At 37.3% G+C, this 22,946-nt stretch overlaps 3 protein-coding genes across 4 annotated transcripts in view; 1 reads left to right on the forward strand and 2 right to left on the reverse strand.

Moving 5' to 3' along the window:
• crol (crooked legs) overlaps positions 1 to 14,075 on the reverse strand; it is a 138,787-nt gene extending 124,712 nt beyond the window's left edge. Inside the window, exons 1-2 of one of the 2 annotated variants that reach the window (XM_067767124.1) lie at positions 13,666 to 14,075; positions 9,747 to 9,839 (exon numbers count right to left, since the gene is read on the reverse strand). The gene's annotated coding sequence lies outside the window, so the exon portion shown is untranslated. The remainder of the gene's footprint in view (positions 1 to 9,746; positions 9,840 to 13,665) is intronic. The other variant, XM_067767125.1, reaches the window with a different exon arrangement.
• IKKepsilon (I-kappaB kinase epsilon) overlaps positions 9,747 to 22,946 on the reverse strand; it is a 51,474-nt gene continuing 38,274 nt past the window's right edge. The window contains exon 9 of the mRNA XM_067767129.1: positions 9,747 to 9,839. Within this exon, the coding sequence (XP_067623230.1) occupies positions 9,816 to 9,839 (24 nt within the window). The 3' untranslated portion in view covers positions 9,747 to 9,815. The remainder of the gene's footprint in view (positions 9,840 to 22,946) is intronic.
• Positions 19,801 to 22,421, forward strand: LOC137240112 (uncharacterized). The gene is made up of 3 exons (XM_067766040.1): positions 19,801 to 20,288; positions 20,343 to 20,746; positions 22,310 to 22,421. Exons 1-3 carry the CDS (start codon positions 19,812 to 19,814, stop codon positions 22,419 to 22,421), a joined length of 993 nt encoding a protein of 330 aa, XP_067622141.1. The 5' UTR covers positions 19,801 to 19,811.

The raw sequence follows: 22,946 nt of genomic DNA on the forward strand, positions 1-22,946 counted from the left end.
TAATTATTTAAGCCGCCTCCATCACCATTTAGACGGCGGCGGCGAAATGCTAATGCGCTGCCGTGTGCGGCGAATGGAAAGGCGTCAAAGAACGCCGAACCGCCATCGTCACCAACAAGATTCCATTCGCCAGCCAAGTACTATACGTGCTCTAAACATAAAGTGATATTATGATATCCATTTGGTAATCAAGTAGACGTTGTTTACACCGATTTCGCAAAGGCGTTTGACACTGTTTCTCATAACATATTATTGCGTAATCTATAATTGATGGGTTTCCATTCTAAATGTTTGTGCTGGATTAGATCATATCTCTCCAATAGAATTTCTTTTGTTGAAATAGAGAATGTCAAGTCTTATTCCTTTGAAGCCACTTCTGGCGTTCCAAAAGGAAGTATTCTCGGACCGATTCTTTCTTCTTTTTGTTAATGATATAGGTACCTATTTCAGTAACTCACAGTATCTGCTTTACGCAGATGATTTGAAAGTTTTCAGAACCATGGCGACTGTGTCTGACGAAATTCTTTTACAAAATGATCTCAATAATGTAACAAGTTGGAGCATTAAAAACAACCTACGACTGAATATAAAGAAGTGCTTTCATATGACACTTTCGAAAAACCTTTATACAATTCAGTCCACATACGTTCAAAAGTGGAATATGCCTCTATTATTTGGAATCACATTTATTCTGTTCATTCACTAAGACTGGAAAGAGTACAGAAGAGATTCGTTCAATTTGCTCTTCAACCCCTTCATTTTTCTGATCCTATACCTTCGTATAGTGCTCGATGCACCCTCATGAGCATGAAGTCACTTGTGTCTAGACGGTCTAGCCAATCCCTCATGTTTATTTATAATTTAGTTTGTGGTTTGATTGACTGCCCGGAAATTCTGGGAAAAATTACCTTCAATGTTCCGTGCAGAACGCTTTCACGTCAAAATGATCAGAGCTAACTATTTTAATTATGGCCCTATTTCAAGGGCTATCGCGGAGTTTAACAAGACTTTTTCTACTCTTCATCTATACTTCGCACTCCCGAGATCATGTTTTGGTACTGAAGTTGAATCATATTATACTTAACTTTATATATTGGAATATATTTCTTTGTAAACAATAATTTAGAATTGCTAGTCTGTAAGATTTAAGTAATCATAGACTTAACAGTGAATTTAATTGAATATAACTGGCAACTCTGTGCGTGGTAAGCCCATCAATAAATATCGTCTGCATAAAATAATTAAATTACTGTGTTTAAAAACACTATATATTAATAAAACACGAGACAGGCAAGTAGCATTAAATTTTTAGTGCTGCGAATTGTGATATACACTTGAAGCGTCATTTGGCAGTGTCATTGACAAAGTTAAAACAATAAATTTCAAATTTTACTATCTGACACACGTGCATACACTATCTAAACATTATTATTGCGCCAAAAATTAAACGAAAGACGACAAAGATAATTGCCAAAACACCACTCATTTTCCCCAGTGAACATATATTAAGGTGACCAGGTGTATCGAGAAATCCAAATTTTGTTTCAATTTGCATTCGTCACGTCCAATTGTTGTTATGCCTTACACTGCTCTTCCTGCTGCCCCGAAACGTCGCTTGAGCAAAGGTTCTCCCACACCGAAGACTCCGAAAATTGATGAGGGTACAGTTGTCACCCTAACAGCTGTATTTAATACACTGAAGGAAGTAGAGTCGAAGGTACACCAACAGACTGATCAGTTACGAGTATTAATCGACAGTGTCTCTCAGAGAATTGGTGAGGTGGAAGCGAAGCTCACAAAACGGATCGAAGCGGAGATTTCATCGCTTTCTGCTGCTGTTGGTGAATCATCGGAGCGTATATTGCAGCTGAATGAGAAGCTGGAAAAGTCTGAGGCTGAAGTTGAACGAATAAAGGTGGATCTTGCAAAAAGCTTAGAGAGTAGATCGACTCTTTTTGACATTTCTGCTGACGCTGTCGCCTTCGGCGTTCCGTTCAAGGATGCAGAAAACCCTTAAAAGCATCTTCAACCTTGTTTGTCTGCCAATTGACTTCCAGTCTCCACAAATTAGAGACATTTTTCGAACTAAGCCCCCGCGAGCTGGAGTCAATGCGGCAATCATCATTAAATTTCATTCACCGCTGGATAGGAATCGTACTCTCCGAGCTTTTGGCGACTACCGTAGGCGTACGAAATCCGTCGTTACGTTGGCATCTCTTGGAATACAGGGTAATTTTAATCTTCATGAGAGCCTTCCCAGGGAAAAGCGCATTCTTCTCCTAGCAGCGATTAAATTACGACGAGAGGGGAAGCTGCAGGCGTCCTTCAGTTTTCGTGGGTGTGTTTACATCAGACAAGGTAGCGACGAAGCCATGCAGCCCACAAAGATCTCACGTGAAGAGGATCTGGAGCAGTTTTGCTAGCCCTAAGCTTATATATTTGTTTGTTTTTTTGTATTCTATTTATTTTTATTTTTGTTATGTGAAGATGGCGCAAATTTTCTGTTCGTATTTGTTTTTACGGTATTTGTGTTTTCAATCATTTAAAGTTGCTTTAGCCCCCACTTCCTCTCCTTTTAGTGTTTGGAAACAATAGATATTCGAATATCATTGAAGACAATAGCCTTGCTATGCTAAACATATTATGCAAACGCCAAAAAGGGTTTAATGTTGTTCATTTCAACGCGCGTAGCCTGAACATCGAAAAAATGGATATTATTAGAGCTGTGTTCGAACCGTCGTGTGTTGACGTTATTTGCGTATCAGAAACCTGGTTTAGATCTGAAGTCAAGGACGCCCATTTTGACATAAAGGACTACGTACTGTATAGGATGGATAGGAAGGATAAAAAGGGTGGTGGTGTAGCTATATATTGTAGAAAGTATCTTAGGAGTCGGTTAATATCAGGTATATCTGATAGCGGTACTGAGCATTTGTTAGTTGAAGTGTCTAGTCCATTGTCCAAAGTTCTTTTATTTATAATCCTCATAAATATTGTAGTGTTAAGGAATACTTTACAATGTTGTCCTCAGTCGCTGTTGATTTTATGATATTATTATATGTGGAGATTTTAATGTAAACCTTTTATGTAGTGACGTATATAGCAGCCGCCTGTTAGACGATGTTTCCGTTGTTGGTCTTGGTGTAGTTAACATGTCTGTTCTCACAAGTTTCGGACAAAATTGCTGTCCTAGTCTTCTCGATTATTTCATTGTGTCTGATGTGTCAATTGTTCTAAAGTTTGATCAAATGTCGTTTGTCTCGAACCATGACCTAATTTTCTGTTCGTTTTACATTAAGTTTAATGACAATGATATAGCTTCTAGTCCGCCCCATTTCCCAGATTACCGAATGCTGAACGTAAACAATCTATTAAATGCCATTGCTCACATTAACTGGTCGGTTTGTTGGGGTCTAAGCTCTGTACATGAAAAATTAAGATTTTTGAACGGTATCCTGGGAAATCTCTATACGGCTCATGTTCCGGTACGTGCCTATCTGGGTAAACCATCTTGCCCTTGGTTCAACAGATCAGTTCGAACAATGATCATCAAGCGTAATAAAAGATACTCCGTTTGGAAAAGGAACCGCAATGAAACCAATTGGCGTGAATACAAGCTTGTCCGGAACGAGACCACTGCTATTATAAAGCGAGAGAATTGTAAATATTTTAGTAAAATGTTGGACACATCATTGCCGAATCATGTTTTGTGGCGTAATTTAAAACATCTTCGTGTACATGTAAGTGACAGTTCTGATTGTTCACTCCTCCCCGACCTCCTAAATAATGGATTTGTTTGTCGCGTCTCCCCGTCTTATGTTAGTACTAGTACCCCCTCTTATACTTCCTCTGTCGTGCCTGTGTGTCGAATCTTTGAGTTTAAAACTGTGTCGGAATATGATGTGGCTAGATGCATTTACAATATAAAATCGAATGCAATTGGTGAGGACAACATACCAATTAAGTTCGTGAAATTGATTGCACCTTACATTTTGCCAACCCTCACCCATATCCTGAATCGCAGTATCACAACTTCATGCTTCCCTGATGGGTGGAAAGTTGCCACGGTTCGACCCATCGCCAAAACGTAGTCTGCATGTTGTCCCAGTGATTTTCGGCCAATAAGCATCTTGCCTGCTCTCTCAAAGGTTTTCGAGATATTGCTGTTCGAACAAATACTTGACCATATTAAAAAGTTTGCCCTCTTGTCCCCATATCAGTCAGGCTTAAGAGCTAGGCACAGTTGTTCCACGGCTATACTAAAAATTGTAGATGACATTAGGGGATCCTTCGACAAAAATCAACTGACTTTACTATGATTACTTGACTTTTCAAAAGCGTTTGACTCGGTGAATTATGACTTGCTTTGTATGAAGCTAAACAACTACTTTGGTTTTAAGGATTCCGCAACGCGTCTCATGCGGAGCGTGTCAAAATGGGCTCCGAAGCGTCTAGTCTAAAACTGTTACTCACTGGGGTACCGCAAGGATCTATTTTGGGGCCGCTACTATTCAGTATTTTTATCTACGATATTTTCTATGTATGCCAGCATGTACACATGCATGCTTATGCCGACGATATACAGCTATATCTATCCGGGAATCATGAGGACACAGGTGATATATGCTCGAGGTTGAATAGGGACCTAACATCCATTTCTGACTGAGCGACGAAAAATGAACTATGCCTAAATAGTGATAAATCGTATGTGCTGCCCATAGCTAAAAAGCGAATAGATTTTCAAAATATACCACCTGTGTACATTGCCGACAAAAGCCTAAAACTAGTACCCAAAGTAACCAATCTTGGTTTCATTATCAATACTACTTTGACTTGCAACGACCATGTGAACTCTGTTGTTAGTAAGGTGTATTATGTTCTGAGGAACCTGAGAATGTCTGCAACCTTTACCCCCGCTAACATTAGGAGAAAGCTTGTCATACAATTAATTATGCCGATAATTTGCTACTCTGAGCTAGTGTACAGCAAGTTAAGTTCCCAGTCTGCACACAAAATTGATGTAGCATTCAACCATGTCACCCGTTATGTGTTCGGATTAAGTAAGTTTCACCACATATCTGGTTGGAGATCGCGTTTGTTGGGCTGTGAAATTTCTAATTACCTGAAAGCCAGAAACTGTATTTTTCTCTATCGATTTATTAGTTATAAAGAGCCAAGCTACTTATATGATAAGTTAGTTTTCCCCAAATCTGCCCGAATCAACGATTTAATAGTGCCAACTTATAACTATTTAACTTCGGTCCGGCTATTCTTTGTCAATGCTATTCGTACATGGAACTCTATTCCAGCACCTATTCGAAGTAGTCTTAATAAAAGCAACTTTATAAATATTATTTTTACTTATTTCAGTTAGCGTAAATATGTATATCTGAGTTTTCGCTATCTACAATTACTAGTCAATGTGAATGAGCTTTCCCACTATGTTATTCTCAAAGTGTAATAATTTATTTATTTATTTATATATTAACTATAGATGCTAGTTTTAAATACAATTTTCCTATTCAATTTTTTATTTATAAATTTGAGTTTGTTATTAAGTTTGACATAGTTCGACTTATTTTATTATTTTTATTATTATAAGAGTTATTTATCTTGGTTGTACTAAAAAAGATCCTAGATCTTTTTGTACTAATATCTTGTCAATAAATACATACATACATACATATAAATGGCAAACGCCACAGCGAAATCCTCAACCAGGCGACCACGTCGTAATTAAAGAAGATTCTCTCCCACCCGAGTGGAGTCTGGGACGGATCGAGAACGGTCGTCTCGGTCCTGACAACCATATTTGTGTTGTAGAGGTTGGCACCCAAAATGGACTTGTCATGCGCCCCTTAGTTAAACTGAGCTTTCTTTCCATGGAGCACTCTTCGCGCACCATAACTTATGCACGTTTTCCTCATATAACTAACTTTACGTATTAACTTTCCGTTTCGTTTCTGTGTCTTCTCTTATACTTCCAGCACAACACCCATCTGGCTCCCACGGCAGAGGCCAACAACTGCCTTCAGTGTCGGCTCTGCCACTGCTACCACGCGCAACGGACCTAACAAGAGGAAATCCACCAGCGCGAATCTCACAAGCCGTAATAATAAATAAATTAAATTAAATTAAATTAAATAAAACTGAAGTTAAGTGGAACATCTCTGTTCTTATACTGCATAATCCTTCTCTGCATATCGATCCTGATGTCATAGTCAACTAAGAAATCCACTCCAAATATGTCTTCATCAACGATCTCTGCCACAACGAATTTGTGTAGAACCATGACCTCCCCAATTAAGACTTCACATACCACTTCTCCCTGGACGTGGTTATACTCGCCACGCAATCTTACTCCAGGTAATGGCTTTACTCTCCTGTTGACCAAATCGGATCGGATTAAAGAATGAGATGACCCGTATCTACAGTCAGTACACGCTCCTTGCCATCCAAATTTCCTTTGACGGAAAGACTGCTCGATTTCCTTCCAGTTTGCGAGATAGGTATCACACGACGAATGTGACTTGGGTTACGGCACTTGAAACACTTCATAATTCCGGCATTGTTTTGTTGTAATCCTTTCAGTGCTTCCAAAATTGTGTCTACCCAATCTGGCCTTTCCACTTCAACGCGATGAGCTTTGTATGCGGGCTTACTCAAAAGTGACGCTGTTTCCTGAGTCAGTGCATGGGATACCGTTTCAGCAAATGTTGGCTTTGGGTTCGCGTATGTGGCTCACTTCGTTTCGACGTCCCGTATGCCGTTAATAAAGCTCTGAATCTTTACCCTTTCAGTGTATTCCACGGGTGCGTCCGCATTTGCAAGATGAGCCAATCTTTCAACATCCGAAGCAAACTCCTGTAATGTCTCATTTGCTTTTTGGTAACGGTTTTGCAAATTAAATTGGTATATCTGTTTTCTATGCTCGCTTCCATAACGTCTCTCGACAGCGGCCATCAATGCTTCATAGTTGTTCCGCTCTCCTTCGGGAATCGTAGGATTTCGGCTGCTGGCCCCTTCAATGCTACGAATAGAGCAGCAACTTTATCTTCAGCATTCCAGTTGTTCACTGCTGACGTCTTCTCAAATTGAAGCTTGAATACCTCGAAAGGAACAGAGCCGTCAAAAGATGTAGTTTTTACCTTCGGATTGCTGGCTGGAACAGCTGGGCGATTTAGTTGTAACTGTTGCATAAGACCTTTCAACGCTTCAATCTCGGCATCAATTTTGTCCTCGAGTTGTAAAATTGTTGCATCCTGCTCTTCCAGTTTCGCAAAGAGCTGCGATGATACCTGTTCCGAAATTTTTGTCGACATTCCAGATATACGTGCCTCTTGCGCTTCCAGTTGAGATGAAATATATGTCTTCTGTTCTTCCAATTGAGATGACAATTGCGACACCATTTCTGAAATGCGTGCCTCCTGTGATACCAGCTGAGATGTTATTGTCGATGTTTGTACAGATATTGTGCTCGTCACTGTCTGCAGTGTTTCGTTTTTTTCTTCCATTTTTGTTGTTGTTTTGTCGCTATCATAATGAAAGACAAACTCCTCAGCATTGATGATTCCTTCAAATACCATAGCTACACTTAATCGTTTTTGTAGCTTAGATTTATCGGCAAAAGTAGCCAATCCACGGACTTCCAACTCCTCCTTCAGTTGCTGGATCGTTAATTCACTCAACTTTGACATGTCCAAGTTGTATTCCCAATCTTCGGAATTTATTCAACAATTCCTTTTCTGACACCAATTGTAACGAATTTACTGCAAATCCTCTTATGTGCAAATCTTCTACTAAAGTTCGAATCACTAAACTGTTGAATAAATAACACCACTATTCAGTAATGCAAAATGGTCTTTATTAAAGTACTTCACAATAAATAACTCCAACTATTGCCCGACAGATAGCGTGCTTAATCGAAAACTGCTTGTAGCGCCTCTACTGGCATCGCCTTTTATACTCTCTGATTTCCTCGTTCGCATCTTCTAGGCGCTTCCATTTCCAGAATCTACTAGTTGGCCATCAGCTATCAAATTGCTCAGCTGTAACTACAGATGCACGATTTTATAGCTTCTCTCATTGCATACTTTCGGGAGTATCTCAGATATATGCATGTGGTTGTGCGTTGCTTCTCAGCTGCATATACGTACATATGTGTAGACATAATAGTTACGTTCCATTGAGACTTGAGCGAGATACGGATAGAAATTTAACATGCAAATGCAACAACAACGTTGTGATCCTGTTATTTATCTGATTCAATTTCTGATCCGTATAGCAGTTCTGTTCGTTTCGTTTTCTGTAGTAGATTTTTTGACAGCTAACCACTTTTGAGTTGGTAGCACTCATGGCTCAACTATATGGTTGGCTCATCTCTACAGCAATAACATACCTTTGTTCACATTGCCAAAATTAGCGTGATGGTGTTAGACGAATGGAATGGAATGAAAACATAAAACTTAGCAGCATTTGTAAGTAGTAAGAAAATGTTGTAAATTCGTTGGTTTCTTTTTAAGTTTGCCATCTCCTTCTGACAATCCCTACTCCAGTGAAATGAAAAAAATAAAATCAGCTGGTGAGATGAGCCAACCATATAGTTGAGCCATTGTAGCACTGAACTAAATACGTGTACATTTGTGTATACATAAAAGATCTCGCCATATTTAAAAGCAAGAACACTGAAAGAGTAAACAACTTGAAGATGATGTAAGGAAAATAAACAGTTTGCTTACGTGCGAAACTATTTAAATGGTAATAATTCTATCAGTATCTTAAAATTGTGTGTACGTTTCTTCTTATTTTCTACAAAACAGATGTTTTATATTAGTGCTGCCAGCTCTCATAAAGTTGATCTAGATCGTTCCAATGAGATTTGAGCCAGAGCCAGAGCTCGATAAACCAATGGAACGGCCCTAATGATTGATTCGTTTATGCAGTTCCAATGACTGTCTGCTTTATTGTTGTTGTGACTTCATTTACTTAGTATCAGACTAGGGATGTGAGTATCACTTATTGTCACTCATACTCGTCACAATACTAAAATTAAGAGCTTATACCCATATAGCATATGGAAGATTGATTAAAGTATAAATCACCACAATGAGACATTTTCGACTCCTTTTTACGACTAAAACTGTTTAATTAATTCTGCGATCAAAAGAAGACTCGAAATCGACCCCTCTTATGAGTGAAATATGATTTATTGAAAAAGCAACAACAAAATGTAAAACGATCACATTTGGGATCGAAATATGATTGAGTAAACAATTTTTGTCTGCTTTACATTTTGTTGTTGCTTTTTCAATAAATCATATTTCACTCATAAGAGGGAGTCGATTTCGAGTCTTCTTTTGATCGCAAAAGCTTTAAAATACACTTAAAAACTATTCCCACAAGACTCATAAATGATGGTAAATATGACTCGAAAAAGACTAAATACTGATTAGAAATATGGGTTAAAAGAGGCTCACCAAGTGTAGTCGCGCGTAGGGTACCATTTTTTCCCGACGAGGGAGTCTTTTCTGCTCAGAAAATGGGAGCATATATGCTTATTTTGATCATGCTGGATACTCAAAAAAGACTCTAATATGAATTAGTAATTTCAAAAAATGCTGGGTGGGTATTTTTTTTGCTAAACAACTTTTTTCGTAGTCTTGAGGAAGAACACAAAATGTTTTTTTTTCTCCGAAACATTCTAGGATATATTTATACGCAAAGATGTTGGTATTTTAGTTGCTTACCTTTAAGATACAATTTTAATATAAATTCTATCCTTTTTAAAAACAATTTAATTGTTTTTTCTTCCGGAGTCAATAAATTGTGTCCAGATATTTCTATAAAATAAAAATTTTAATTTAATTCAATTTTTATAAGAAAACTTTTTGCTTTGTATTTTTAGACAAACTCTTATTTTACTTATTTATTATTTACATGAACATACAGCAGCGAACAGAAAGAAGCTGTGGCAATTTTGTTCAAATTTCGTCAATTATATTTTTTTTCGATATTTAAACAAAAAATCTCTATGAATTTCGTGTTTGAAAAAAATCGAAAAGTTTAAAAAAATTTTATTTGTCTTCTCAGTCTCTTTCTTCTTCCACCACGGTGGTAAGTACAATAAACACTTAATTAAAAAAGGATGTAAGGAAGTACCCAATTTCAGACTTAGCAAGCCAATATCTAAGTTTTTGAAGCGAACTGCTATAAGCGGATAAGTTCCCGCCTACCACACCTGAAAACGCGGGTTCAAGGCCCGAGGGAAGCAACAACAAAATTATTAGAAATCGCTTTTTTCAATTATTTTCCAGCAGGGTTGCGCTCGACAGATGTTTGGAAAACACTGCGTATTTATTTCTGCTATTAAAAGCGAAAATGCGTCCGCTTAAGGATGCGTTCAAGAGGAATTTGAAAGAGTTCAACTTGCAACTTGCTGTATTACTAAATTTAAAAAAAAATAAAAATAAAAAAATATATATAAATCCGCTACAATGCAGTAATAACACCTTCTAATACTAATTTATTTTGTTGGTGATTAGCGACTCCTTTTCACCAACTTAACTGAAATATCACTAAGTAATTCGTTAAATAAAGGTGGTCTAAAAAAATCTCACCATCCCTTAATAAAAGAAAAGGAACCTTTTTTTGCCAGTTTTTTTGTTTATAACCTCCTCAGTCCCGAGGCTAAAATAAGTGAAAAACCAATATTTTTTATATTTTTTTAGGTTATATTCTTCTAAATAAATTATAAAATTCACATTTTATTATTGTAACATATAAGGATTCTTGGCACTGGCAGGTGCAGCCAGCTGGACATTTGGCTTGTAGGCCAACGAAAAACAAAAAACCGTTTTAAACTAAAAAGTATTTCAAACAAAAAGGACGAATAGTTTAAAATAGAAAAATTTCAAAACATTAAGTTAATTTCAGTAATGGTTAATGTAATACTAATCTCTTATGAATGGAATTCCATACAACAGTGTCTATCGCTACCAATGCACAAAAACACACATCAAGAAACGCATTTGAATCTGGTCTTTTGGTTGCCTTCTTCCTTACCGCATCTCATAAATTTGTTTTTGTCCTGGACACCACAGAAGGGCAAATGTCTGCTTTCGGTCCTTCTCACATCTTTTGGGGGTAATGGCTGTATGGATCTAGCTCTTTTTGTGGGGACACCCTCTTGGGTTCGATGTCACTACGGCCTCTTTTACCAGCACATGCGGACAAACATTCTCCTACGTACATCTTAAAATCTAAAAGGTCCATCAACTCGGACTTCTTCGCACCAAATGAAAATTTGTCTTTTTTATAAAGAAGCCAGGTGTTATACAGTGCGAGATCGATCAAGTGCAAAAAAACTCGTAGGGGCCACTTCTTTGTTCTGATATTAATACGGTAATAAGATATCAACCTGTCTGCAAGATCTACTCCTCCCATTGACGTGTTGTAACTTGCAACCGTATTCGGACAATTGACACTTATGTATTTTTTGGCTTTCTTATCCCATCGATTAACAGATATAATTGGTGTTGTTCCGGTCGAAGTGGTCGCTAAAAGAACCGAACCACTGTCCATCCATTTCACAACCGCTACTTTCTCATCTTCTCTTACAAACTCATTAAAGGTACCTCTGCCTCTTTTCAGAAGGTCATGGTCTGTTGAAAGTTTTGCTCGCAGCTCTTTGGGGATTCGGTTTTGTTGAATTGTACCAGTAGCAAATATTTCTTTTCCATCAAAAAATCTAGCAGTTTTATCGATGTAAAATAACGATCAGTAAATATTTCGCTGCCTTTTTTTATATTTTCTGAAAGTCTTTGCAGTACTGTTCCCCCGATACCTAAATCGTGGTTGCATTTGTTATTGGCCCAAGTTTTCGCTCCCTGGTAAATGAAAAAGTCTAATACTAAACCATCTGGACTAGCAAGGACAACATTTTTCAAACCAACAGGACAGGGTTTTCCCTTAACATATTGTTTCAATTGAGTGGTACCGGAGAATGGAATCATTTGTTCATCCATGCTCAGTTTTGCTGGCTTTGGTAGGGATGGGCATTTTTCCAAAACGTTTTTATAACTGGTTCAACCTTCCACAATTTGTTGTTTTCTTTTTCCTGTGGAGTAGCTCTTAAGTTGTCGACGAAATGCATATAATATCTTAATTTAAAAAATTGATCGCTTGGTATCTGTGTAGTGGCCAGAACTTTAAAATCAGGTCGGTAGTACATCCTTATGCGATTCATGCAACCAGCTAGTATGTGGGCCCCATATAATTTCTTGTACTCATTAGAATTTGAACTCAAATTTTGACCATTTTGTAGAGCGTACATATTACTCTGCTGTGAAATTTCTCGCCAAAAATCGTCATCAAAATATTCCACGATATATTGGAAAGGTGTCCACTTAAATCTATGCTCTGCGTCCCATGCCTCGGCGGTAGCGAGCGCACTAGCCCCGCCAAATTCTTTGGCTAGCCATTTGAGCGGTTTTTTGTTTTGAAGAGCTACATCAACAAATTCTGGTTCAGCAATATTATCTTCTTCATTATCAGATTCTGGACGATCTTTGAACGATTAGGAACGAAATCCATGTTTTCGTCATCGGAAAAACCTTCAAAACCACTGTCCATGAGCATCTCCATCACTTCTTCTTCTGTAAAGCGTTTTTTCGACATGATGGCTACCAAATGTCCAGCCCACTGAACAGTTAAAAAACAGCATTTATATTTGAATGGTATACATTTATGTGAAAGATTTCTTACTTCCCTAGTAGATGAAGTAGGTTTCTCTTGATTTTAATAAAATATTAAACTTTATTTGAAGAAATAAAGCGAAAATAGTAATTGAAAGTACATTCAAAGAGAACACCTGTTTTTTTCGAATAACTGTTCACTTATTGGATTGTATTACGACAGGGTTGTCATGCAAGCACAAAGAAACGATTCAATTGTAAACTTCAGATGTTCAGCTTTCCACAAAGTTGGATCGAATTAAAATTAATTTAAATTGTTTATTCTATGTCCACCTAAAAAGTGTCCAGCGGCCTACACGCAAGGACCGAGGAGGATAAACAACTACTTTTTTGACATAGCTCATGTTTACCCTATGTACGTCGACTTCCACGTAATACTTCTTTCATAAGTTATTATTTCCAATAAGATACCGCTTTTGCTCTCTATTTTACTACTATGGTTGGGTTGTCGACTTGTGTATGCTTACAAATACAAAGGCATTACAAGCGACAATCTCTGCCAAAGATGCCTCTCTTCATTTCTAAAAAAACAGCAATCGCTGAGTTATGAACGACGCATGCCCTCAAAGGCCATAATCAAGCATCTAAGGGGGGAGCAATTCTGAAGGCTTTTACGCGCTTTTTGCACGACCATATGTTTAGTAAAACTTATTAAAAAATTAACAAACCAATATTTTGTTTCAAACATATTTTAATTTAAACGATACCCAATTCAATTAAATGTTTTGGTAAAAAAAATGGCCCAGAACTGCTTAGTGTGTACTTTAACTAAGACAAGGAAGTCTGTAAACAAATTCAGATTATTAAAATTAATACCAAATTTTATACTGTAATTTTAAGCTTCAGATTACCAACTATGTATGTGAACTTGCAAAGTGCATTTTATAAAGTAAACAAATATTAAAGTTCATACCATTGAACTATGTAATCCAACTGTGTTACATATACCACCAATCCTCTCTGCTAACTACGTTCTTGTTTTGACGATTCCCAGCGAATAAACACATCTCACGAATTCTTTAATGGCCGCCACCACCACCTTCGTCTCGAAGTTGACTTGGTTCTTTTCTTAAGATATCTTCATTAAACATTCAGAAAATTTATGGTAGATATCTTATTTTTCATTTTTCCTAATTTGTGTAGCATATTCTCGCTTCGGTTGTATTCGCACACATTCTACACTTTCCACTTTGATAGATTTTAGTGTTTATTACATTTATTTGAAGCTAATTTTCTTATTAGAATTAAATTGAAAGTTTAGATTTTTCAACGAGAAATATTCTGCCCGAACCTCAACGAATATATTTTTTTAAGCGGTATCAAGCGTCGTTGCCATAGGCTTATAACTTTGATGCTGCCAGACATGTTTTTAGAAACAAAACAAACCCTCACAAGAACGTTGATTAGAACTTCTCTTGAACAGTAAAAAGCGATATAAAACGTAGCAAAAGTCTAAATTCCGTAGATTTCTTAAATTTCAAAATTATATTAAGCTTTTTGATGTAAGAAATAAAGTGACAAACTTTAAGGGATTCTCAAAAAAACTTTATAACAAAAAATATATCCACGGTTGCGGCACGGATCCCGGAAACAATTTTATAAAGAAAGCGAGTAATAACAAGTAAAGGTGTCTAAGTTCGGGTGTAACCGAACATTATATACTCAGCGTGAGCTTCAGTTGTACATTTCATTTCAGATAAATTACTTTTCTACATAAAGGGCCAAATAATGGTGACTTATAACCATAAAACCATAACCAGATAACAGCTGACGAACCTACCTTATGGAAATCAATGTAATCGATTAATGGTGCCATACCATAAGGCTGACGCCATAACCATACCATAGCCAACCAATTGGTTTTTGGTTTCTCGCCATATCCATAACCTAAAAATATTTGGGTTGGTGAATTTAATAACTTTTTGTAGATTTTATTCATTGTTTTGTATACGTTATGATTAAGAGACTTATTTTTTGTGGAATATGTTTGTAATTGTTATTTTTTTTTTTTTTTATGTTTGTAATTTTTTGCGTTTTCTTCATTTATATGAAATTTTCGTGATTTTTAGGTTAAGGTACCATTAATCGATCACATTGGAGATGGTTATGGATATGGGTATGGTTACGACTATGGCGTTAGGGTTAAGGAAGTTTAATTGACCCTTAACACGTGGCACCGCTCGTTTAAAAAAAAATGTCTCCCCATTTCCTCTTTCAATAAAACTTGATAAGTGAAATATCATTGATTCAAAACTATTTTTTGTTAAGTTATAGCTTATTATTCTAGTCTACGAGCCTTCCCAACCGATCCCGTCCATTTTTACTAGAAATATTTTCTGCTATAAGGAAAATGTGTGTACCCAATTTCATTATGATGTGTTAATTTTTCTTCGAGTTATGGCTACCGAAACATAGAAAATTGCTAAGTCTTAAAAAGCCCCACCGGGTTAGGGGGTCAGAATATACCCGCGGTAGGTATGCCTGTCGTAAGAGGCGACTAAAATACCAGATTCAAGGGGCTGTGTAGCGCAACCCTTCAGGTTGCCAGCACAATATATAGCTTCTCCAAACCCAATTGTCAACCTCACTTATCCGTGGCGAATCCTGTTTCACTAACAGACGAGGCTCTGGCGACTCTAAGCTCCTCATGCAACTTGGGGTTGGGGAGGGAGGGAATGGCCTGAAGGTTTAATGTGGCCACATAAATCGTTCCCGAGATGGTCGGGCTAGCACCTTAATGGTGCTGTGGTACCAGAGCGTACCGGATCTGTATCCGGCAAAGGACTATCACATCGATAACACTCCCCAAAGCTTTCGGGGAGCAACCTGCTACAACAAGTCATAAAAGGGGCGGTGCCACGCCAATTTTTTAAATTTGAAGTTTTTCCTATTTATTGTTATAAATCCACTTGGGAAATGAAATACCATTGAAATAAAGCACTTTTTCGCTTAGATATAGCTTATTTTATTCGTCCACCACCCTTTTAGAAAGCTTTTATATAAAATTGGACATGGCCCTTAACCGATTTCGTTACGTTTTCCTCAAAGCATTCCTTATAGTAAAGGCAATCTTTCTGCCGAATTTTGTTACGTTTTTGATTTATGATTAATAATATTTTTAAAATTTATTTTATCACAAGTGGACGGTACCACGCCCATTTTAAACAAATTTTTAAAATTTTTATCAAGAGTCTCAATATCAGTCCACACGTCAATTATTTATTGAATAATCAGATTTTTTGTGTTTTCCAAAATGTTATATATATATATCTCAATATTTACTCAAGTTGTCGTGTTAACGGACGGACGGACGGACATGGCTCAATCAAATTTTTTTCGATACTGATGATTTTGATATATGGAAGTCTATGTCTATCTCGATTCCTTTATACCTGTACAACCAACCGTTATCCAATCAAAGTTAATATACTCTGTGTGCAAAGTACGCTGAGTATAAAAACGGATAACACGAATAAAAAGACTCCAAGTTTGGTTTAAAAGGAAAGACTAAAAATTTCTTAAGCATTTTTTTGTCGTCTGGATACCTCGCTTAAATAAAGACAGTAAGACGATGGCGCTATATGCAGTAAATGTGAGTTTTGAAATTTTCTTTCATACAAATTATATGAAGAAAAAGTGTACGTTTTAAAACACATATCTACTGAATCTACAACCAGCAGGCCGAATTACACTGTCGTCAATTCGAGGAATTAAAATTTTAATGGCTTTCGTAATAGCTGATACATCAACATGACGTCAAATCTACAGTTTCAATTGAGAAAAGTCACAGCAACACTCTACCGATCTACTTCGAGAAACATCTTCACTTTGAATTTGTATTGAGCAAATTTTACAGATGTTCTATTCCTAAAAGTAAATAATTTACCAAATAACCTTACACAAATGAATGAAGATTGAATCAATTGAGTTCCCTCGACATTCTTTTTAACAATTTTGTTTTTGGTTTGCGCAAAACAATCTCCATTCCTTGGTGGCTTGGTGGGTGTTATTGGATGGTAGAGTGTAATTCAATATAGAATGTGAATATAGAGAAGCATTCCCAATCAATTTTTTTTTCGTTTGTCAAATTTGCTTTTGCCAAACGCAGCTCTAAAGAAATTTCTACTATTTTCTAAAGATTTTTGGGAACAAATTCACCCAGCAACTATGGTTTTTAAGCTGGAGACATTGGTGCTTTATCGGTAACCGTATCGGTAACCTTTTAACAGCTGATTCGACCAACCTTATGAGAATCAATGCAATCGATTATTGGTGCCGCTAAGGTCGTAACCGTATTGTAGCCAACCAATTGGGTTTTGGTTTACCGTCGTAACGATAAACAGCTGATTACGTTAGGGATACGGATACAGCGATACGACATACGGCACCAATGACTCCGGCTTAACTAAGAAATAATTGGGCGCTTTCGGCAGACACTTTTTTTGTTGATACGTTGCAAACATGTTTCTATCAATTGATTGACAGAAAATTTGTTGAGCCAAATCACAAATCAAATCATTATCCTTAAATTTTGAGGAAAAGGAATTCTTAAATTGTTTTTCTCACTTCACTTTAATATTAAGAGAAAAAATTTTATTCATAATCAACACGTTGTCAAAAAACGGTCACATAGCCGAATAAACACGTTGAGTGTTATTTGACGTAAAGTCCCAACCGTTGAAGGGATCAAAAATACTCAGCGGTACTTTTAGAATAGCATCACACAATCTTCAAATTTTGCTACATGTGCAGCATAAGAAGAAGAATTCGACATTTGTTTTGATTAAGTTGCATTCATATATTGCAATTGAAATTATTTTTCCCACTCTTTGGCACTTGTCCAACGCTGCTCGTAGTTAAAAACTGAGTTTTAACAAATGAATAAGAGGCTTGTAAAGTGAGAATATTCATAACAGTGCTTCGCGAAATTTTGTATGTGAATGGACAAGAAGAAATTAGTTTCAATAACTAAGTCTGAAGTTCTTTTATATTTACAAACGCAAAATCTTACTTGACTGTGGCGTTGTTTCTGCCATGCATGAACGCACAATATAGACGTAGCAGATGTATATCAAGCTGCCGACGCGAGTGTTCTTGTAGTGATGGCTGCATTGCTTAAGAGTTTCATTTTGTTTTTGTTGGGATAAGGACACTCCCCGAGTGTTATCGATGTTGATGATCCTTTGCCGGATACAAATCCGGTAGGTTCCAGTAACAAGCACCATTGAGGTACTGGCCCGAAGATCTCGGGAACGATTTAGTATGGCCACACGGAGCCTTCTAGGCTATACCACCCTCCTATCCCCTAGATCCATGAAGAACTTGAGATCACCAGATCCTCGGCTTACAATTAGGTTGGGGAAGCTATGAATTGCGCGGCAATTCTTTATTTTAGCTCACAACTGCTAAAACTCCTCAAAAAATATCGGGAGGTGTCAAAAGACGCGCTTTGGACCCAGGACCACGAATCCGAAAGCGGAAATTGAAAATTTCTTCTTTCCAGAGATATTTGCAAACAAAATCGGAAAATGTACATATGGTTGTAGTAGTTTTGATGATTTTTAGGTACCTATAAAAAACTATGTAAAAGTGTTTTGCACGGGTAGGTATAGTTTTGATCCCACCCAAGGTAATTTTTTATAATTGTGGCCGAAGGCCGCCAATGCAGAAACGTGTTCTGCGCAAAAATACTATAGATTCCACTTCCGGTTTCGGGGCGCTCCGAAGCCATTTTTCGGTTTTTTGGAAATATCGTTGTCCCGGGTCCAAATGGCGTATTTTGACACATCTTCCGATATTTTTGGACGAGTTTTAGAGCTTCCTGCGATTTACAATCAGATTGACTGAATTTTTGTATGTGTGCGTGTCTGGTATTTGACGCTTGCCCCGCGACTATCAAATAAAAAGCCATCAATCAACATTTGCATTGATAAACCGTAGCGTTCGGTCGTGAATATGTCGTCATCGGATGATGACTTTTTTCACTTGCAACTACAGAAGTTTTATTAAATAATAAAAAAATTAATAAAAATATTGTTAAATAATAATAAAAGCTTTACATTCCATAAAGCAGGTAAACATTGATAATTTTCAATAAATTTTAATATGAATTGCTGTTCCTCCGCGCACTTGTTCATTTTGAATGTCGACACCATTGTAAATTTTACCAAGTAGCGCAACTAACAGCTGATCGGTGAAAATTCGCACATTCACACGCACAGTTCTCGACTCAGATTCAAAAAAAAACTTTAGATTATTTAACTCAAATTTTAAAGTGAGATAATCATTACGAATTTAATTATATACAATATATAAGGCGTTATTGATTTCCATAGGGTTCGTTCGATCAGCTGTTTTATCTGGTTATGGTTAAGCACAAATAACCTACCCAGATTGCGCATTGAAGAGTTCAAAATTGCCTCGTTCTGCGCATCTACGTCACATTTGACTTGAGCGAACAGCTGATATGCTGTTTTTATTGCAAAATAAAAGAGCATGTTTTTGTGTAAATTTATTCTATTTTAATTAATTGTTTATCTAAAATGTTTTTAACCGTAAATGTATCCGAGAAAATGTATCGTTCTTAGCGGTCAACTATAATTTAACATTTCTAAACAAATATCGCCGAAACTTCGCTCACAATTGACAACATTATATACATATGTGTGATAGATCCTGGTTTTGCCAAGCAAAATAATTTTAATTCTCGTACTGGTATGGAATCATTAATGGTTGTACCGATTTCTAAAGCATCAGCGTGCAGGACGTGCTGGACACACTGCGCCAGGCAAATGTTTTCGCCTCTATACCGCTTGGGCTTACAAACAAGAATCAGAAAATAATATTGTACCAGGGATACGGCTCATAAATCTTGGGAATGATGTGCTTATGCTTAAAGCACTTGGTGTAAATGATATAATTTACTTAGATCCAACGCCACATGAAACGCTTGTGCGCAATCTTGTGTGTGTGATTTTTGGCAAGGGGCTGGCTGGGAAAAAGATAAACCTTTTTTCATCAGTAAAATGAAGTGAAAATATCTTTGCTTTTAAATCAAATATGGATTCCTCACAAAGAACGGAAGTTTCATTGGAATATATGCGCTGCTGTCGCTCGTGTCTATCCGTTGCTAGTCAGGACGAACTTAATGACTATATAGATCTGATGGAGTCATTTACACTTTCTCAAAGTGATGTTACTTCCACTATGTTAGAGGCTTTCAATAAATATGCACAATTACAAATTAAACCTGATGATTTCGATGTCAAAGGATATCCACCATGTCACTATTTGTGTGGTCGCTGTTATCAAGATCTAAAGCAATCACATCAATTCAAAAACCGAGCTCAATTGAATAATCAAATATTAATGGGAAATTATAAAATCGCACAACTTTATACCGCAGCGGAGGAGCTAAACGCGGAATCAAAAAATATGCATACGCAAATTCATCAAGACTATTTTAAAGATTCAGGATGTTCGATAGCCGTAAAAGAGGACGGGAACGAGGACGCAGAAGTGGAGTTCATTAGCAAGGTAAATATAGGGATATGTGTATTAAAATGGATATGTAACTAAATATAATTTAAGGAGTTCGAATACGAAGAATCAAACGCAAACATTGTTGATGATCCCGTTGACATAAGTGATACCGATAATTATGATTTAGAAATCGCAAAGGAAAAGCTAACTAAATTAGTGGTAGAAAGCCTCAACCAACATAAAACCGGCCAATATACTAGCCAAAAGCAGTTACATCTTAGTGAAAGTGTAGGCGGCATCGTTTGTATTGAGCAAGAGGATAGTATTGCAAATGATGAGAATGGGCTGACAAAAGGAGTTGCTGGCTATGATGATAATTTACCAGATGATCCAAGTATTGGTGGTACACGTAAAACTTGTTATGATTTTAAATGCGAGTTTTTTACATCTATATTCGAGTTTCGGAGGGACTTATTACATCACTATGAATTAGATCATATACCAAAAGTTTTGTTAAATTGTTCCATTATTTAGGAGATAAAAATCTAAATCTCCCCTGTGATATTTGTGAAGATAGATTTGTTACGAAAAATGCTTTACGTTTACATAGACGGCAAGTTCACCAAAAGGATGAGTATGTGGATTGTAATCTCTGTGGACGCACTTTACTAAAATCATTTTATCATGTGCACTTGAGGCGTCATAACCCACTGAAGTTTCTGTGCAGAAAATGCCGTAAGTGAAACTACATAGTACTTAAAAGTTAATGCATATATACATGGATTTGAGCGTGGTTTGAAAACAGAACAACAACAACAGCGTGGTTTGAAAAGGGACATTGTCATGAGCAATGCCATCAGATTCGGCAATATGTAAACAGATATTTCATTGTCCTTGCTGTGGTAGTAGGTCAAATGTGCGACCCTTTATAAACAACTCTTTTAATCCCAGTGTTGCTAATGTTGTTGTTGTTGTTGTAGCGATAAGGACACTCCCCAAGGCCTTGGGCGTGTTATCGATGTTGATGGTCCTTTGCCGAATGCAGATCCGGTACGTTCCGATACCAAGCCCGACCATCTCGGGAACGATTTGTTATGACCACGTGCAACCTTCTTGGCCATACCGCCCTCCCACCCCCTAGATCCATGAAGAGTTCGTGGTGGCCAGAGCCTCGGCTGTTAATGAAACAGGATTCGCCACGGATAGGTGGGGTTGACAAATGGATTTGCAGAAGCTATATTATGCGCTGGTAACCTGAAAGGGTTGCGCTACACAATCCCTTGAATCTGTTATTTTAGTCGTCTCTTACGACAGGCATACCCACCGTATATTCTGACCCCCTAACCCGCCGGGGTCTGTGTTGTTAATTCTTCGCCGAATATACATAAATTCGGTACGTTCAACAAAATATTACCTTTAAGATACTAGCCCGACTATCTCGGGATCGATTTCAAGCTGGATCATCCAAACACGTCCTACCGTGAGGAGTTTTTGATTCCCATAGCACCACTAGTAGAACAAAATACTTCATGATTTTAAACCTGCATTCAAATTTATGTTGTGTTGCTATAGAAATAAAAAAAACATTTCCATAACAGTTCTACGACTTTTGATCTTATGCTGTTAACTTCATCCTGTGTTTCCCTCCCTGAATGTTAGGAGAGTTTTACCAGAACTTTCCCTTCGAACCTTCAGCTCGACCTTAAATTACTAAACGCGAGTCACTCTAGCTGAACTTCGTTCTGGATACTGTAACAGGTTAAACTCTTACCTATCCAGAATCAACCCCGACATACAAAATGTATGCCCCACTTGCAATGTATCCCCACATGACACCAACCATCTCTTTAATTGCAATGTGGAACCAACGCCTCTAACATCCCTTTCATTATGGTCCACCCCTGTTGAAACAGCAAGTTTCCTTTGACTCGCGTTGGAGGCTATTTATCTCAACAACAACATTTGAGAAAAGAATTTGGTACTCATTTCGCTCTATAATTTGCTAACAGTTAAAAAAGAAGTGTACTTTGTTTTTATTATTTAATTATTGTTAAATATCATAACATAAATATAAGTTCACGTTTAGTAATTACAGTTACAGGCGACACACAATTGACCGCATACTTTTATGAGCCGCCGCTCAAGCGTGAACGTATCGATGAGGATAATCACGATAACAATATGTGAAATACAATTAAGATATTCCAAAATTCGATGACACAAGCGGTAAGCGTCGAGGATCAATCATTTGGTATGGTGGTAACGGATAAGCTGTTGCACTTAGATTTACAATTTCGAGCATCCCCGAATACAAATGAGCGCAATAATTTTTTGTTTGTTGTTGTTTTTTTTGTCCGCATTTTCATTGCGTTGATTGCGTATGTAATATTTAGTATGTAACAATGATGTATGCATATCAGACAAAGAGCTTGAACAGCTCTTGGAGCTTGCAAGACCACCTAATGTAAAGGGCGACAGGATGCTGATAAGATAATGATGTATGCATATCACACAACGAGGTTGAACATCACTTGGAGCTTGCAAGACCACCTAATGTAAAGGGCGACAGGATGCTGATAAGATAATGATGTATGCATATCACACAACGAGACTGAACATCACTTGGAGCTTGCAAGACCACCTAATGGTGGGTGGAGTGAAATGCACTTCACATATGCATGCTGTTTTGAGATTCACTACGTCCTTTCGGCG

This window comes from Eurosta solidaginis, chromosome 2, assembly GCF_040869045.1.
Source record: "Eurosta solidaginis isolate ZX-2024a chromosome 2, ASM4086904v1, whole genome shotgun sequence".
NCBI classification, from domain to species: Eukaryota; Metazoa; Arthropoda; class Insecta; order Diptera; family Tephritidae; genus Eurosta; species Eurosta solidaginis.

Bases quoted from the DNA above. Each gene is read 5' to 3' on its own strand.
- LOC137240112 (XM_067766040.1), top strand. From the start codon at position 19,812: ATGGATTCCTCACAAAGAACGGAAGTTTCATTGGAATATATGCGCTGC. The intron at 20,289-20,342 runs GTAAATATAGGG...ATATAATTTAAG, and splicing joins AAGTGGAGTTCATTAGCAAG to GAGTTCGAATACGAAGAATC. The intron at 20,747-22,309 runs GTTAAATTGTTC...CATAAATATAAG, and splicing joins GATCATATACCAAAAGTTTT to TTCACGTTTAGTAATTACAG.